Below are 19,054 nucleotides of genomic sequence, written 5' to 3' on the forward strand. Positions count from 1 at the left end.
CCTGAGTAGCTGGGATTACAGGTGTGCGCCAGCATGCCCAGTTAATTTTTGGGTAGAGACAGTGTTTCACCATGTTGGCCAGGCTGGTCTTAAACTCCTGACCTCAAATGATCCACCTGCCTCGGCCTCCCAAAGTGCTGGGATTACAGGCATGAGCCACCTGCACCCGGCCAGGCCTGAATTTTTTTAAAGACAGGGTCTTGCTATGTTGTCCAGGCTGAAGTGCAGTGGCATAATCATGGCTCACTGCAGCTTTGAGCTCCTGGGCTTTAGTGATCCTCTCACCTCAGCTTCTCAAGTAGCTGGAACTACAAGGCATGGGCTACCACACCTGGCTAGATTTTTAAATTTTTTATAAAGACTGGGTCTCCCTATGTTGCCCAGGCTGTTCTCCAACTCCTGGGCTGAAGTGATCCTCCCACTTTGGCCTCCCAAAATGCTGGGATTACAGGTGTGAGCCACTGCACCTGATTGATGGTGAGTTTGAAGTGGAAGGTGTTTGAAGGGGTGAAAGTGTCCATCAGAAAGCAGCTGGCCAGGCGTGGTGGCTCATGCCTGTAATCCCAATCCCAGCACTTTGAGAGGCTGAGGTGGGCGGATCACCTGAGGTCGGGAGTTCAAGACCAGACTGATCAACATGGAGAAACCCCATCTCTACTAAAAACACAAAATTAGCTGGGCATGGTGGCGCATGTCTGTAATCCCAGCTACTCAGGAGGCTGAGGCAGGAGAATCGCTTGAACCTGGGATGCGGAGGTTGTGGTGAGCCGAGATCACGCCATGGCACTCCAGCCTGGGCAACAAGAGCAAAACTCTGTCTCAAAAGAAAAAAAAAAAAAAAGAAAAGAAAGCAGCTGAGACCAATATAGCTAAGGAGTGAAGAGCTGGGCTCCGATTCTGCTTCTGCCCACTGGCAGGGGCTCTTCCTAGTCCTTCTGTGAACAGCATCTCGTTGTGCTTAGGGTCTTTCCCCCTTCTTAGCCAATGAAGCCCTAGCTATCAGTGTATTGTAGCCCTCTGGCCACTGTGATTGGTTCAGAGACAGGCATATGCCCCGGGCTGGGGCAATAATAGACAATCTTGGTGTCTGTGCCACCCCTATCAGACAACAGAGCTCTTGTGATGTTGCTTAAATGGGTAAGGCTAGGCTCTGAGTTGCTGGCCACCATCTTGCCTGCCTGGAAACAAAGGACAGCAAAGCCAAGAAATAGAGAGAGAGGCTACACTGGTGGTTTTGGTTGAGTGCCTTGATCCAGCTGATCCTGAAGGTGTCCTTTCCAATTCCATCCACCAATTAATTCCCTTTTTGGCTTTATGCAGCCCAAAGAGTTCCCATGTATTCAGCCCTTAGTGCTGCAGAGACAGCACTATAAACATGTCAGTTGCTTCATTCATTAGGAGAGCAGAGAAATTGGAAAATTGAGGCTGCCCTCATTGCTGTCGATGAGGATAAACAGAAAGTCAAAGACCAGGCTGGCTGCAGTGGCTCCTGCCTGTAATCTTAGCACTTTAGGAGGCTGAAATAAGCGGATCACTCAAGCCCAACAGTTTGTGACCAGCCTGGGCAACATAGTGGACCCTGTCTCTTCAAAAAAAAAAAAAATTAGCCAGGCATGGTGGTGCATGCCTGTAGTCCCAGCTACTTGGGAGGCTGAAATGGGAGGATCACCTGAGCTCAGGGAGGTTGAGGCTGCAGTGCCACCACACTCCAGCCTGGGTGACAGAGTGAGACTCTGTCTCAAAAAAAAAAAAAAAAAAAAACAAAAAAAGGCTAAGGGACCAGCCCTAAGAACTGCCCTTTCTGGAAATGGCTTGGACGTCCCACCTGCCTGCCCCAGAGAGTTGTTAACCAACGTCTCTGGGCCTCAGTTTCCTCATCTGTAAAGGGAGCTGTGGTTGCCTAAGGTGAAAGGAGCACAGATGCCAAGCGTTCTTTGCCATGCCTGGTGCTATAAGATATCCAGTGGTATCTAGGGATGCCCCCTGGGTGCCCACCCTGGACTCCTGCTTACTTGGACTTGGATAAAAGAAGGTTTTCTGGCCAGGTGCAGTGGTTCATGCCTGTAATCCCAACACTTTGGGAGGCAGAGGCGGATGGATCATCTGAGGTCAGGAGTTCAAGACCAGCCTGAGCAACATGGTGAAACCCCATCTCTACTAAAAATACAAAAATTAGCCAGGTATGGTGGTGCCTGCCTGTAGTCCTAGCTACTTGGGAGGCTGAGGCAAAATAATTGCTTGAAACTGGGAGGTGGGGGTTACAGGGGGTTGCAGTGAGCCCAGATCGAGCTGCTGTACTCCACCAGCCTGGGCAACAGAGTGAGACTTTATCTCAAAAAAAAAAAAAAAAAAAAAAAAGAAGAAGAAGAAGAAGAAGAAGAAGAAGAAGAAGAAGGTTTTCTGAGTTCTGAGGGACACAGTTGCTCCCAGACATCTCTGCCTCTTGCAACAACCTGCCAAGAACGTGGAGAGCCAGAAAGGAGAGGGTGAACATCTCTGGACTGAAACAGGGAAACTGTCAAAGGCTCTAGAGTAGGCAGGTGGGACGTCCAAGCCAGAAAGGACAGGTTTGCTCTGGGTTCCTTGCAAGTGACCTCCATGGGGCTCGGGGCTGAGATGGAGCCTACAACGTTGTCTAAGGCCACATTTCAGACAACTGCTGGAGAATGATTGTTTTACCAAATAGCTGGCCAGCACACGGGGTCTATGTCTCTGTGTCTTTTGGCTAGGTTATTCGCACCCCACCCTCGTCAGCTGTCAGGGTTACCCTGGGGAATGTCAATTCCAGGCACTTCTGGTTCCAGTGGGCATTCAGGCAAAGGGTGCTCCAGCAGCCCAGGGTAGCCCTGATACCCTGCACAGGTGCCTGCCGTTAAATGGGGCTGGAACCGAGGGGTATAGATGGAACAGTTCAGAATTGCTTTCATTCCTGCCCTGCCCTTTCAGACTACTCTTTTAAAAGGTGTAAATCAGGCCAGGCATGGTGATACATGCCTGTAGTCCCAGCTACTCCGGAGGCTAAGGCTGGAGGATCATTTGAGCCCAGGAGGTCAAGGCTGCAGAGAGCTATGATCATGCCACTGTACTCCAGCCTGGGCTACAGAGTGAGATGCCATCTTAAAAACAATAATGATAATGATGATAATTTTTTTGTTTGTTTTTGAGACAGAGTCTTACTCTGTCACTCAGGCTGGAGTGCAGTGACGCCATCCCGGCTCGCTGCAACCTCCACTTTCCGGGTTCAAGTGATCTTCTCGCCTCAGCCTCCCGAGTAGCTGGAACTATGTGTGTGTACCACCATGCCTGGCTAATTTTTGTATTTTTAGTACAAACGGAGTTTTGCCATGTTGCCCAGGCTGGTCTCAAATTCCTGACCTCAAGCAATCCGTCTGCCTCGGCCTCCCAAAGTGCTGGGATTACAAGCATGAGCCACCGCACCATGGCAAAAGCCCCTCTCTACTAAAAAATACAAAAATTAGCTGGGCGTGGTGGCGCGTGCCCATAGTCCCAGCTACTCAGGAGGCTGAGGTGGGAGGATCGCGTGAATCTTGGAGGTGGAGGTTGCAGTAAGCCGAGATGGCACCACTACACTCCAGCCTGGGCGACAGAGTAAGACCCTGTCTCAAAACGAAAACCAACAAATAAAAATGTGTGGTGAATGAATGAATGAATGAGTGAACAGACAGATGTAAAAAGCCGATCAGAGCCTCTGCCAGGGAGATGTCAGAGGGTTTTTCACAGCAGCCTTTGAACAATGGCCCTGGGAGGAAGCCAGGCTTATTTCCCCATTTGACACAGGAAGAAACTGTCTTGGTTCAAATCTGATCCTTTTTTCTCCTAAGACCACAGCTGCCTCCGAAACAAAGGCCGACAATTGCTGCCAGCAAGTGCTTTGCTGTTTTTACTTCCTCTAAACATTCTTCAGTGGATTTTCCTTTCAAACTGGTTGCAAGGAGGCACATGGCTGGGTGTTGGTGGGGGGTGGCACCCCTGCCCGGACCCCACACGCTTCCCTACCACGTGGCTGGTTTGGAGTAGACCCATCTTTGTGCTGAAACACAGCCCAACATTGCCATATATGGGGGGCTTGTCTACATTTTACAAGATTTTTACAAAAATGATGCTACACTTTGCAACTGGATTTTTTTTTTTTTTTTTTTTGAGACAAGGTCATACTCTGTCACCCAGGCTGGAGTGCAGTGGTACAATCACAGCTCACTGCAGCCTTGACCTCCCGGGCTCAAGTGATCCTTCCTCCTCAGCCTCCCAAGTAGGTGGGACTACAGGCATGTGCCACCATGCCCGGCTAGGGTTTTTTTTTTTTTTTAATAGAGATTGGGTCTTGTTACGTTGCCCAGGCTGGCCTTGAATTCCTGGCCTCAAGCAGTCCTCTTTCCTCTCCCTCCTAAAGTGCTGGGATTGCAGGTGTGAGCCACCACGCCCAGCCTGGAACATCTTTATTTTAAGATGAGCATGCTGGGGCCTCAGGGAGTGAAGTGAATTTTCCAAAGTCACTCGTTGTGACCAGGACACTGGAGTCAAGGCCCTTTCATCATGTCACGGGGTCTAGGTAAGGACTCAGGAAACTTCATTTATTTATGTATTTATTTATAGATAGAGTTTTGCTCTTGTAGCCCAGGCTGGAGTACAGTGGTGCGATCTCGGCTCACTGCAACCCCCGCCTCCTGGATTCACGCGATTCTCCTGCTTCGGCCTCCGGAATAGCTGGGATTACAGGCATGCACCACCATACCCAGCTAATTTTTGTATTTTTAGTAGAGACGAGGTTTCACCATGTTGGCCAGGCTGGTCTCGAACTCCTGACCTCAGGTGATCTGCCTGCCTCGGCCTCCCAAAGTGCTGGGATTACAGGCGTGAGCCACCACGCCTGGCCTTTAAGGAGGAGGAGTCAGCCAATGGGATGCCTCAAGGACTGGGTCCACTGACACAGAACAATGGAAACAGATCAGCCGATGTCTGAGTTCACAGCATGCTGGTGCTGCTCCTAAGAACCCTTCTGTAGATGCTGCTGTTCTCCCCATTTGCAAATGAGGAAGCTGACACTCAGAGATGTGGATCACCCGCCCCAGGTTACACAGCACAGAGAGGACATGTTAGGACTGAGGATTCAAATTCTTAAGGTTTGCTTTCCTCCTGGCAAAAGCAAGTCATGAAGGCGTGGAAGCTGAAATCTCGAGGCTAACGCTCCCCTTTTCACACCTGGCCACAAGCTGCAAGAACCGGGAGTTAGTGCTCCCATGAGTCCAACCTGAGGATTCGCTGGAGAAAAATACAGCCAAGTAAAGCTCAGCTCGTGAGGTCCCCCTCCTGGGCTGTGAAGGAAGCGGATAGTGCCAGTCATTACAGAGCCGCAATTCCTGAGTGTTAAAGTTCTCAGGGCCATGAGTATGGACTTCGTGGGAAATAGAAGCACCGTGTAGACCTATGCATGTGTGTATGTCTGTGTGCGCACGTGTGCATGTCTCTGTGTGTATGTATGTGCATGTGTGCACGCATGCGCACATGGCATTGCACAGGGTGTGTCCATGTGTACGCAAGTGTGTGTATATAGCGAGCTTCTAAATCAGATGAAACCAACTGGAAATCCGGATACTGATGTTTAGAATTCAAGCTCTGGAGTCAGACTGCCCCAGGCCTCAGTTTTTCCATTGGGAAATGGGCTGATCCTCCCCGGATGAGAGCACTGGAGTCCAGAGAGGCCAACGACGATCAGATTTATCTCAGTATATGGTCTGTGCTGTGGGCCTTGAGGTTGAAATTTTGTGAGCTCCTTTAATTCTCTTTTTTGTGTGTGTTGGGGGTTGGCGGCAGGGTCTTGCTCTGTCGTCCAGGCTGGGCTGCAGTGGTGCATTCGTAGCTCACTGCAGCCTCCAGCTCCTTGGCTCAAGCAATCCTTCAACCTCTGCCTCCCGAGTAGCTGGGACTACAGGTGGGACTATCATGCCCTGCTAATAAAAACGTTTCTTTTTGTAGAGGTGGAGTCTCCCTATGTTGCCTAGGCTGCAGCCCCAGCATTCATTAATCATCCCCGGCTCCTACCTCTGCCCAGCCCTTAATCCCCCGAACACATGATGGGGATTAATCCCCCAAACATATGGGGATGGGGGGACTCGTGACAACTTACCACTCTTTCCCTGGATAGCTCCTCTGTGGAATGTGGTAGAGTTTGGGGGCCACCCTACCCTCAGGCTGGCCAGGGAGGGGTGGGCAAGGGGAGCTGAGAAGGGCTTGGGGATCCTCACGAGGGAAAACTGAGGCCCAAGCGGGTGGGATGTGAAAGGATCAGTCGGTAACAAGACCAGTCCCTCTGAACCCTCTAAGAGAGGTCCTGGGTAACCGTATGTATTTAACCCTGCAAGCTGTTGGCTACATTTCACTGGAGAAAATGCAGGCGTGGAGGGTCCCACTGCTTGACCACCTCGGGGAGGACTGTGAGCAGAGGGTCAGTAATAGCGTCCCTGTTGCTGGCACATCTCTGGCCCTCAAAACACCACCCTCCACCATGGGTGGGCATTGGGGTAGTATGTGGACACAGGGGAGAGAAAGGCCTGGCTGGGCCCCTCAGGAAACACGGTGACCCCAAACCACCACAGGCTCCTGCACTGTTGAGGTGGGGCTGGTGACAGGTTGGGGGTGACAGGGACAGAGTTGAGGGACCTGGAGGAGATAGAGAGAGTCAGCAGTCAGGTCCATATCCCAAGGGGTCAGGGTTTGGGGGGTGAAGCTGGCATTGGAGCCCAGCCTAAGGGCCAGTGCCTGCCAGAGACACCTGCAGGAACCACAGCCCCCACTGTCCCGGAGAGGCAGGGAAACTAGGGAAATGGGACATCAGCAGGGTCACCCCAAAGTTAGATGGCACATGAACTGTGTGGAGGGAGGCAGCAAGGTGAGGAGACCCTCAGGAGGACCCTTTGTTCTCATATGCTATTTCCTGGACTTTGTCCACAAAGAAGCCCATTCTAGGATGTAGGGCCCAAACCCAAATGGCTAGGCGTGGAGAACCTGTTAGCTAAACGACAAGCCATCATATATACACGTGTATATGTAAGTTTATTTCAGGTTTGTATTTTTAGATATAGGGTTGCCCAGGCTGGAGTACTGTGATGCAATCTCAATTCACTGCAGCCTCCAATCCTAGGCTCAAGTGATCCTCCCACCTCAGCCTCTCCAGTAGCTGGGATTACATGCACAGGCTGCTACACATGGCTTCAGAATTTTTTTTTTTTTTTTTTTTTTTTGAGACCGAGTGTCACTCTTGTTGCCCAGGCTGGAGTGCAGTGGCGCGATCTTGGCTAAACGCAACCTCTGCCTCCAGGGTTCAAGCGATTCTCCTGCCTCAGCCTCCCGAGTAGGTGGGATTACAGGCATGCGCCACCATGCCTGGCTAACTTTTGTATTTTTAGTATAGATGAGGTTTCTCCATGTTGGTCAGGCTGGTCTTGAACTCCCAACCTCAGGTGATCTGCCCACCTCCACCTCCCAAAGTGCTGGGATTACAGGCGTGAGCCACCGCGCCCAGCCTCAGAAATTTTTTAAGTGAAAAAAAGCAGGGAGCAGAATAGAACTTGAAGTATAATTTGCATTTTAAAGGTTCCATCTAAAACACGATTGTGCCTACGATCGTTTACACGTGGAATATCCTCTGAAGCCAACCCAATACCTGCTCTTTTCCCACGGGCCATGGAGACTGCTGAGACAGCCCGTGGGGAGAGGAAGGCAGTCTCCGAGTGGCACCCTTGGAGTGTCCTGTCATTTGTTTTGACTTATGGGAGGAGAAAGCCTCTGTGCTCCATTCCGCATACATCTGGGTTTGGTTTTTCATCTTTTACAAGGAAAACGTCCTCGCGTGCTGCTTGAACATGCATGCGCGCACATCTGTACGTGGGCATGCATGCACAGCAAAGGCCTGGACTGAAGCCACACCTTGCTTTTGCTACTGGGGCTTCTCGGCAGCGCCTTCTGCCTGTCTTGCCCCAAGAAAGCTCCAGGGAGGAGAAAGGCCATGACAGGGATCTTGTGGTTCCACTTAGTCCTAAATTATTAGGTTGGTGGAAAAGTAATTGAAGGTTTTGCCATTACTTTTGCACCAACCTAGTACAAGGCAGCAGGGGAGATTTTACCTTCCAAATGAGATCCTTCCCAGTCTGTAGAGGGGAAACTGAGGCCTGAGATCAAGTGACCTGCCTGGGTCAACGCCAGGACAGGCATCCTGGGCTGGAGACCACTCCTCCTGTCCTCCTAAGACACCCTGACTGGCCTTAGGGTGATATTAAGAGGAACTAGGGGAAGAAGGGTTCCACTACTGAAGAGAAATTCCTGGTGGTTCCTCACCCCCTGCAGGTGAGCCCCACATTTTCCCTGCAGGCTCCAGCCTTTCTCAGGGAGTGCCACTGAAGCTAGCGGTTAGACATCGCTAAGATGAAGGCAGGGTGAGGGTCTTGGCTGGCAATAGCTTCCCCCGGGACACGGTAGAAGTGAGGCTGGGGGTCCTGCCTCAGCTTCCTAAGGGCTCTGTCTCAAGGCTCCTGCTAAGCTGCCCACAGGGACCTTTCTACATGACATGAGCATCACCTGCCCTGGGCATAGCGCCTTCCCCCTCCCTGCAGTCTGGCTCCTCCCCTCCTCACCCTGGTCAGGCAGAGGCCCCTGCAGGCCCCCTGGGTGCTGCCTTGGTCTCTGCTGTGCCCTCTGCACGCCCCTCCTCACCTGGAGGGCCAAGGGGCTGTTGACAGAGGAACCATGGGCAGGCTGGCAGCACCCAGGGACGGCAGGGAGTGTGAAGATGACAGAGAGGCAGCTCCGCAGTCAGAGGGAGGCCCAGGCAGGCTCTGGTTTTACTCTGGCAGCTGGAACCCCAGCCCTGGGATGATGGGGCAAAGCCCTGTGGGGACAGGTGAGTCGTAGGCAGCAGGGGCACAGTTCCCACTGCCCTGACACCCCTCAAAGGCAGCTTCTGTACTTGGCGGTACCGATTACCCTCCCCAGCCTCCCCAGAAGGGAATCACCCTCCCTCTGGTGGGTGCTTGGTCCCTTCCTGCTCTCTGGCATCTTCCAAGCTTTCCTGGTGACAGTGACACAAGGTCCCTCAGGTGGGGCAAGCCAGTGAGGAGGGGCCCGAGGCAGGAGCACCACGCCGGCGGAGGGCACGTCCTGGGAGGCAGCCATCATCTGGTTCTACACTGCACTCCCATCTGCGTGCGCTGGTGTCTGATCTGATTTTAAAAACACAGCCATGGAGACCCCAGCACACTGCATTTCCTCTACATTTATTGCAACGGCTAAATGATTAACAACATTCACAACTTCTTAGATCTTAAAAAACAGAAACAAAAGAAAACTTCCATTTTGTAACATCACAAAGGTCTTCTAGGCTTTATCAAGGACCAAAAACACTACAATTCTCTAAGTGATTTCCAGTGATGGAAACAAGCCAGAGACAGTAAAGCACCCAGAGTGGCGAGAGAGCACTTCCAGATGCCTGTTGTCCTCTCGGGGGTGACCCTGGAACTAGAACGACAGAAAAGACACTGTGACTTTGACACGGCTGTGCCACCACACATCACGCGCGACACGAGGATCCTGCAGAGCGGCCTCTGCAGAGAGCAAGGACAGCCTCGGTTAAGAGGGAGGGGCTGGGGGCACGGAGGGCCAGTGGCATCTCCTCTATCCCGGCTGGCCGGCAGCTGGCAGCACGCACCATGCTCTGCTGGCTCCTGACACCTTCACTGCCCCAGCGCTGAATCCACAGGAGAGGCGTCCTCTGAGAGTGTAGGGGGCTTTCTAGGTTCAAGGAGATGTGCCCTTTGACCCCTGCCAAGGACTCACAGAACCATCTCAGCTCAAACTTGGAGGAGCGGCAGGAGGTGGGGGGCGGTCAGTGGCCACACGCCACAGATTCCTAAAGCATTTAACTTTTTAGTAAAATGAAGTGGAGAAAGTCAAGAATGAACATGCTAGAACAAAGCACATGGAATGGTCAGGGCGATGCTGGAGAGAGTGCGCTTGATCCACGCTGCAGGTGTGTGCGCCTCGCTCGGGCCAATGGGCTGAGCCCCGCTTGGAGCTCCATCCATTCACCTGACCCATGGCCAACATGGAAGCTGTCGGAGGGGTCAGGAAAGGAGAAGGAGAAAGGAGAAGATGAACCCCCTGCACCTGTGACTCCCCAAAACCAGCTCCACTCCAGGCCCCCATAGGCTGGTTCGTTCGAGGGTTGGGTTATAAACCCAAGCTCCATCCTCCGTGCTGGCACCTCTACTGCCATAAAGATCTGCCAGTTGCCAAAGCTACAGAAGCCACTGGAAGAAAGCAGAGCCCCTGGGGGTGGTGGCACTGCAAGGTGACAGGGACCAGGCAGACAAGGAGCTGGGACCACAGCCTAGGAAGTCTGTGGCTTAAAGAAAGCCAGGATTTCCTTTTTCTTTTTTGAGACAGAGTCTCGCTCTGTTGCCAGGCTGGAGTGCGGTGGCACAATCTCGGCTCACTGCAACCTCCGCCTCCCGGGTTCAAGTGATTCTCCTGCCTCAGCCTCCTGAGTAGCTGGGACTACAAGCGCCCGCCACCACGCCCAGCTAATTTTTTGCATTTTTAGTAGAGACAGGGTTTCGCCATGTTGGCCAGGATGGTCTCGATCTCTTAACCTCGTGATCCACCTGCTTCAGCCTCCCGAAGTGCTGGAATTATAGGCGTGAGTCACCGTGCCCGGCCTTTTTTTTTTTGGAGATGGAGTCTTGCTCTGTCGCCCAGGCTGGAGTGCAGTGGCATGATCTCAGCTCACTGCAACCTCTGCCTCCCCGGTTCAAGTGATTCTCCTGCCTCAGCCTCCTGAGTAGCTGGGATTACAGGTGCCCGCTACCACGCCTGGCTAATTTTTTTGTATTTTTAGGAGAGACGGGGTTACACCATGTTGGCCAGGCTGGTCTCAAACTCCTGACCTCAGGTGATCCACCCGCCTCAACCTCCTAAAGTGCTGGGATTATAGGCTTGAGCCACTGCGCCTGGCCCAAAGCCAGGATTTCTTTACAGCCAATACAAGTGGCATTTCCCGCTCAGTTCTGTGGCTGATGCCCTAGCCACTGCTGTGTCCCCTAATCCTGGGGTGTCAGGGGGATCCTAAGTTTTCCAGATTTTTGCCCATACTTAAAACTTCAACGCTCCTGCTTCACAAGGAAGGATGAGTGGAGAATTGAGTGGAGTTACACGCAGCAGAGTGCTAGGGAATCTGGAGAGCGGCGGCGATCACATGCCTGGAAATAGAGCAGCTGCAGAGCCCACCCCAGGAGGAGCCTGCCTCTCCTTACAAAGGCTGTAATAAGACAGCACTTGACGATGCCATACGTGCGAAAAGTGCAGTCTCAGAGGGTTTACAACCCCCATCCCTTTGTAACTGTAGTTTGCTTACACTGTGGATTCTAAAGAGACATGTAAATCTGGGGCCGATTTCATCTGTTTAATGATTACTCCCCACCCGATAGAGCTATTCTATACTGTTGCTAAAATTTCATTAAGTCTGTCAAGATGCATTGATGAGATGACACACCATGAATAACACATTCATCAACTCAAGTACGGCAACTGTTCAGAGAGCTTCAGAGCTTTGGTACCCGCGTGCAGACTTGGTAATTACCGGGAATTTGTCTCCCCCGTATAAATTCTGGCGAACAATGAGAAAACACCATCTGTGATCGTTTCCACATCACGTTTGCTAACAGAGCACTTCTGGAGAGCAATGGCCAGTCCAACTGGAAAATCAGCCAGAGGAGCTGGTTCCTCAGCACTCACAGGCTGAGGTGCCTTTCGGGGGCAGCGCCACCTTCTGAAGGGGAACCAAGACAGATTTGGAGGGGACTTGCTGCTAAAAGCATGTGAACAGAGAGGAGAGGCAAAAGCACATTGAAAATGGTGCATGTTTTTTTCTTTGAGAGAAAGAAAAGCCAGCGAAACCTCCGCCCCAGAGACTGCAGAGACGTTTGTTTTCATGTACACACCAAACCGTACTTGGGCACTGGCTCCAGGCCGATCCAGGGCAGGGATGATGTTTTAAGGGCAATTGCTGCTTCAAGGCTTATCTTTCACATCAGTGGTTTTGATCTATTCAGGAAGAGAACGATTTTGTTCAAAACTGAGGTGGAAATTAGGTGAGGGGGCAACTAAAAAAAAAAAAAGAATAGAAAGATGAGGATATTTACAGGCCCAAGGCCCTGCAGAAGGAAAAGGATTTAAAGACCCTCACAAAGGGACACAGCCAACTGCCATCCTCTGTGGCAGTGGCTGTCACAGTCGCCCTTCCACTTGCATGATGGCAAGGCCCTCTGGACTAGGAACAGTCCGTTTGCTGGTCATGTTATGTGGTAGGTGGCTGTCATCTGTGAGAGAAAACTTGAGCAAGAGAAGAGACAGGCGTGGCCTATTTCCACACGCACATCCATGGAGGCTGGCCTCTCCAGGCCTTGAGGGGCTCACAGCCGGGGCACGAGGCAGGCCATGCGCAGCTGCCCTTGGCCAGCGTGAGGTTTGCTCCTTCAGCAAACCTGGAAGGTAAGAATGGGGCATATCCACATCCACAGACCCTTTTGTTTCCCTCACAGAATTTTGTGACTTTTTTTGTGTGTGGCATTTTTGGGGGAGCAGGGAACATCAACTTTGTTGGGGGAGATTTCTCTGCATACCAGCACGCCGGCGAGGGCAGACGGCCTTACGCACTGGCCTGTGAACATACCTATTTGTTGGCCCGCTTGTGTCTGTACATCTGCATCATCCTCTGTCGGAACACATCGAATGTGTCTTCTTTGTGCTCCTGCCCGTCAGCACCCAACCCTTCCCCTTCCGAGGGGGTTCCCCTAGGGAGTGAAAAAGAGAGTCAGTTGTGCACCTGAGCCCAGGGCCTGGCATGCCAGGAACTGGGCATGGGCACAAACAGTCCATGAGATGCAGGTGTTTGGAACACACACTGAGACATCAAAGAAAGGGAAAATCAAGACGCGACTCACAGTGGAAACAAGGAGTACTCACCCTCGAAGAGCTGGCTTTTGAGGGGGTGCCCAGAGGGCCCTGGTTACCTCGGAATGCCTTACCCAGCAGGAACTAAGCTCAGTATTAAATGAAATGCCTGCTGGAGGTTATGATCGGGGTTTAATAAACTTTGGGCCTGTGTTCGGGACCCTGGCTGGCCCGGCTATGGGTTCCCGGGAATGGGAAAGCAGTTCCAGACCGAAACTACACAGAAATACCACTTAGCTTTTATGATGGTCACAAATGTGGCCAAAATGACCAGGGCCAACAAGCTGGTTAAAAAATCTACACCAGGACAGAAAGGAGCCCTGTGAACACCTGCACATGTAAATGATCAGCTTCTCATCTGAAGATGCCTTCTGTTTAAAAAACAAAAATCAACTGCCAGCTGTAAGCCATCTTGGCTGTGAAGGAGCCAAGCGGCAGGCTGCAGGTGGAAGGACTGAGGCCCCACCCACTCCCACCCCAGGCTGCCTGCTGCGTACACGCTGACCGGCTCCCGGATGCCCTTTCCGAGGGAGCCCAGGCCATGGCCCTCCTTCCAGCCCATCTTCTGCAGCATCTGGAAGCCCAGGTTCTTATCGGTCAGCTTCTGCTGGGCGAAGTCCAAGTCCTTGGGTTTCTGAGGAGAGAGGAGAGTCCAGGCATGTGGGCCACAGGGAGATGCCTGGATCAAGGGTCTGTCCTAGGCTATGCCTGGAGCCCCTCACCCCCAAATGCCCTCCTGACTCCCCAGATGCTCAGGCTCAAGCTCCAATCACTTTCCCAGTTCTCTGCAACATCCCTGGGTGGGATGGAACTTCTAAGTCAGAGGTCACTGGCCTGAGGTCAGTCGTGCCTCTCAGCTACCACTATAACCCTGGTGCCAAGACTGTGAGGAAAACTGGGTAAGGGAGTGGCCAGTCCCGGGGTCAAGGAGTCAGTAGGAAGGCCCTCAGCGGAACCCTGGATAAAGAAGGGTGGCCCTGTGATGACCACAGGGCGCAGCCCAGGGAAGAGTGGGGGGCACCAGGGCACAGGCCTGCAGGCAGGATGGGGGCCAGACAGTGGGTGAGAACTGGCTGGCAGCACCCTCCCTGAACCACCCCAACATATCCCTCCCCCAGTGCTTCATTCACTCCCTGGCTGCATTGTCTGTCTGTCCTCGGGACTGAGTTCTACTTGGACACTGGGGTCTGTGTCTAGCACAGAGCAGACCTCACTGAGAGCTAGTACAGCTGTGATTGCTCCTGTGGGTGGTGGGGAAGTGCAGCAATCTCTGGGCCACTAGATGGAGATCTGGAGACAGACAGGGCCCTGGGGCCTCTGGAGGAGGAGCCTGCAGGGCTGTAGCAGAAGCAATTTCTATTCACTCATGAATATTCGTAACACACTGCTGTGTGACAGAGCCCAGCTGGGCAGTCCAAGACCTTGCCATGTATTCCTTGGCTCTTCACGAGTCAACTTGTGTGGGTGGGCTGGGCGTGGTGGCTCATGCCTGTAATCTCAGCGGTTTGGGAGGCCGAGGTGGGTGGATCACTGGAGGTCAGGAGTTCCAGACCAGCCTGGCCAACGTGGCAAAACCCCGTCTCTACTAAAATACAAAAATTAGCCAGGCATGGTGGCAGGCACCTGTAATCCCAGCTACTTGGGAGGCGGAGGCATGAGAATCACCTGAACCTGGGAGGCAGAGGTTGCAGTGAGCGGAGACCATGCCACCGCCTTCCAGCCTGGGCAACACAATGAGACTGTCTAAAAAAAGAAACAAAATACAAAACTTGTGTGTATTTTTTTTAAATATAGAGTCTTGCTATGTTGCCCAGGCTGGTCTCGAATTCCCGGCTTTAAGTGATCCTCCCACCTCAGTCTCCCCATTAACTGGAACTACAGGTATGTGCCACTGCACCCAGCTTTTGATGTTTTTTTTTTTTTAAGACGGAGTCTTGCTCTGTTGCCCAGGCTGGAGTGCAGTGATGCAATCCCAACTCATTGTAACCTCCGCCTCCTGGGTTCAAGCGATTCTCCTGCCTCAGCCTCCCGAGTAGCTGAGATTACAGGCGTGTGCCACCACGCCCACCTATTTTTGTATTTTTAGTAGAGACGGGGTTTCGCCATGTTAACCATGCTGGTCTTGATCAAACTCCTGACCTCAGCTGATCTGCCCGCCTCAGCCTCACAAAGTGCTGGGATTACAGGCATGAGCCACTGCGCCTGGCTGATGTATTTATTTAAGGCATTTACTGAACGACCTGGGGAGGCTGTGAGGGTTCATGTGCTCTTGAGAGGGAGGGAGGAAGGTGCTGAGGAGGATCACGGCGGCTGGTGCTGGGGGTCTGAGCAGGGGACAGGTGGGAGTGGCTGGGAGAGGGTTAGATGACCCTGGGCCTGAGAAGCAGGGTGAGAAGGGCATGCTGAGTGCTGTGAGCTCAGGTCTTCGGGCAGTCAGCCCTCATCAGCTTAGCAACCTGCCCCATGATGTCATGCAGGCCTCACGAGGTACAATTCAACCAAAAGACAAATCCCCCCCTTGCCATCTGCATTGAGGTGCCCAGGAATCAGCTTCCCTAACGTTAGGGGTGCATGTGGGAGGCACTCCAGAGACAAAGGAGCTTGGAGACAAGGCACAAAAGGCTGAGCCTGGGGGAGCCAGGGGCTGGGAGAGGAAAGGGAGAAGGGAGAGAGCAGGCCTCAGGTCAGGAGGGAGGGAGGGAGGAGAGAGCAAGTGCTCCCGTAAGGAAGGCCTGGGCCTCTGGAGCTCCTGGGGCCTCAGTGTTCTCACCCTAGAAAGGGACAAAACAACCTGAAGAGGTGCTGAGAACTCAACATGCAGCAAGATGTAGGGGGTCAGAAACGGATACCCTAAGGCTGGGCGCGGTGGCTCACGCCTGTAGTCCCAGCACTTTGGGAGGCCAAGGTGCGTGGATCATGATGTCAGGAGTTTGAGACCAGCCTGACCAACATGGTGAATCCCCATCTCTACTAAAAATACAAAAAGTAGCCAGGTGTGGTGGCATGCCCCTGTAATCCCAGCTACTCCAGAGGCTGAGGCAGGAGAATCCCTTGAACCTGGGAGGCAGAGGTTGCAGTGAGTTGAGATCATGCCACTGCACTCCAGCCTTGGCGACAAAGGGAGACTCCGTCTCAAAAAAAAAAAAGAAAGAAAGGGATACCCCGAATTATAGCACTTTGACAGGTGGGACTAAAGTAGCAGCCTCAAGGTCCCTCCCAAAGCACAGGAGGAAGCTGTTTTCTTCAAATTCCCTATCTACCTAGAAACTGGACTTGCCAAAGAAGAACACAAGGGCCTTGGATCCCTTCCCTGAAATGTCATTAACCAGAGTTGAAAACTCCTATCACACAGGAAGAGATGGAACATTAAACACCACACCTAGAGCCCAGACCACTGGCTGTTCTCTAGTCCCATTCAATTCTCAATGAGGATCATTCACAAGATGATGCCTGCCTCCATCTCTCCTAAAATCATCTGCTTCCCCTCTAAAGTTACCTACAGCCTCCCATCTGCCCTCTCCCCTACAAAGAGGTATTTCAGCTTCAACCACCTGGCCCTTCTTTGAGTTTTCATAATGTTTTATATGGCTCCTGTGCTTATGCACATGAATGAATATGTATAACTTTTTTGTTTCGAGACAGGATCTTGCTCTGTCACCCAGGCTGGAGTGCAGTGGCTCCATCATGGCTCACTGCAGTCTTGAACTCCCGGGCTCAAGTGATCCCCCTGCCTTGGCCTTCCAAAGTCCCGGGATTACAGGTGTAAGCCACCGCACACCTTTTTTTATCCTGTTAATCTTCTTATTGTCAGTTCATTTCAACAGGCTTAGACTCAGACCTTCAAAGGCGGAGGGAAATTCCCTTTGTTCTCTTCAGAGGCATCTCTGAGAGTATTATATAAAGTAGCTGTGTGTGTGCATATGCGTGCACGTGTGTGTATCTTGTGTGTATCTTGTGTGTGTGCGTGTGTGAGTTACTGGATGCAGGCGGCCCCTCCATAATGGCATGAGGTGGTCTTGGTGAGGTGGTGTGGGCAGAAGTGTCTCTGCAGGGCAGTTAAGGAGGGGAGGTATGAAGGGAGGAGCTATGCTATGGGCTAGGACAGGAAGAGGGGCACAAACAGTGAAGAGACACCCCTGCAAGCCAGGGGACACCAGACAGGACCTGCTACACTGGGGGGCCCCTTGCCATGAGAAAGTGGCCTGGAGAAAAGAGGTGACAGAACCCACCGGCTGAGATGAGAAACAGGGCATCCATCAGGCCCTCCTGGGAGCTGTGCACGACCTAGGCCCTGGGATGACGGGTAGGGAAGGAAGGGGAAAGGCTGGTCATGGCAGGGCACAGGGGTCTCCAGAGGGCAGGTCTGTACTCTTTTCCCTTTCAGGAAGGCTGCTTGGAGGTGCAGCGGGAGGAAGAGGGGTTGGCTCAGCCTGGAAGTTTCTTCGTGAATGTTCAAATCTGTGTTTAACAATCATGATGGTGGTTTCCTGGACAGCTGAAGGAAAGCCAAGCCCTGTGGGCGAGCTGGAGGTTTGCAGAGGAAAGCTGCAGCCACCACAGCCTCCCTTCCACCCACAGTCACTGGCAGACAGGAGGACAGGTGCAGAGCCCCAAGGAGACAGCAGCATGTGCAGGACACCCACCAGGAACCGCATTCAGTTTAATCTTCACCGTACCTCCTACCTGCTGGGTAAGTGTGGCCATCCCATTTTACAGACAAACCCGTGGCTCGGGGGTTACACGCCAAGGTTACAAAACTACTCGGTGGCAGGGCTGAGCTAGAGTACAGCTGTGCCTGACGCCAAGGCCCTGCTGTGCCCTCATCTGGCCGTGCCCTTATCCAGGCCACACAAAGGGGCACCAGATGCCAGCTCAGCCTAAAACCTGGCACATCAGTAAGGACTATGAGCTCTGGACTCGGGAAGGTCCCTCCTTCCTGCCATAATTGGGGTCAGACTGACCTAGGTTACTCGGAAGGGGTTGGAAGCAACATGGCACTGCCTGACACCAGCAGAGCGACCTCGCCTGGCTCCCCGCCCTCCTCCCTGACCATGAAGGACCGGTGAAGTCTCTCCACATGTGTCCCAGGTGACCCTGCTTGCCCCCAGCATTGTGTCCCCCAGGCCATCTGGAGTGTACCTGTCCCCTTTCCATAACCTGGCTCCAGTTCAGTGAATGGCAGTTCTGTCCCTCTTCTACCCAAGCTGACTACCCTGGGGTCATCTGGACTCCTGGCTTTTGCACACCCAGCCCACAAGCAGGTGTCACCCACTCCATCTTCACCCCTTCTTATTGCTCCTCATGCCCTGGTCCAACTGTCTTAAGTTTGAGCCTCCTCCTGGTTCCCGCCCACAGGCTGCTCTCCACCCTAGTGGCCACGTCCACCACAGGTCCCAGAGGTACCCTCCCTTCCCTGAGAAAGGGCCACAGCGTTAACATCTGTTGAGGTCCTGTGTGACCATCCCCCGGATTCCTCTGCTGCCACAAAGGCCTCTTGCTGCCCCAGCCTCTCTACCGAGGCTGTGCCCTTCTCAGATCTCTACACCGTTTCTCCTCAGCTCCTCCAGGCTTGTGCCAACGTCATCTGCAAGAGACACCTCCCTTGGCTTTCCCAATTCAGCGGCATCCCCTCGACCCCACCTTATTCTCCCTCTCTTTGACCTGCTTCTCTTTGCCCACAGCATCCCCAGGACTGCCTCATCCATTTCTCTTTCACTGTTGGCCCTGCTTGCTGCTGCCTCCAGGTGGACAGTCGGGACCTGGCACGTAGGAGGTGCTGACCGCACACACCACGCTCTGCTTACTAGCAGATTAGTGAACTCTCTTCACCACCCGTCCAGTCTACTAAGCTTGAAAGTTTTTATGTTTTATTTTTTAAGGAGACCAGGAGGAGACATAGGTCTCACTATGTTGCCCAGGCTGGCCTCAAACTCCTGGGCTCAAGTGATCCCCCTGTCTTGGCCTCCCAAAGCACTGGGATTACAGGCGTGAATCAGTGCACCTGGATAACTTGAACTTTTTTTTTTTTTTGAGA

General features: G+C 52.7%; 1 protein-coding gene across 38 annotated transcripts in view; it reads right to left on the minus strand.

The window, feature by feature from the left end:
* Positions 1-9,271: 9,271 nt before the first annotated feature.
* SUGP2 (SURP and G-patch domain containing 2) overlaps positions 9,272-19,054 on the minus strand; it is a 42,906-nt gene continuing 33,123 nt past the window's right edge. For 3 of the 38 annotated variants that reach the window (XM_063701134.1, XM_063701117.1, XM_063701135.1), the window contains exons 9-10: positions 12,740-13,654; positions 9,272-12,111 (exon numbers count right to left, since the gene is read on the minus strand). In XM_063701134.1, coding sequence (XP_063557204.1) covers positions 13,367-13,654 — 288 coding nt within the window. In that variant the 3' untranslated portion in view covers positions 9,272-12,111; positions 12,740-13,366. The other 35 variants (XM_063701128.1, XM_063701145.1, XM_063701130.1 and 32 more) reach the window with 24 other exon arrangements.

The sequence above is a fragment of the Gorilla gorilla genome, chromosome 20 (genome assembly GCF_029281585.2).
Source record: "Gorilla gorilla gorilla isolate KB3781 chromosome 20, NHGRI_mGorGor1-v2.1_pri, whole genome shotgun sequence".
Classification (NCBI taxonomy): Eukaryota; Metazoa; Chordata; class Mammalia; order Primates; family Hominidae; genus Gorilla; species Gorilla gorilla.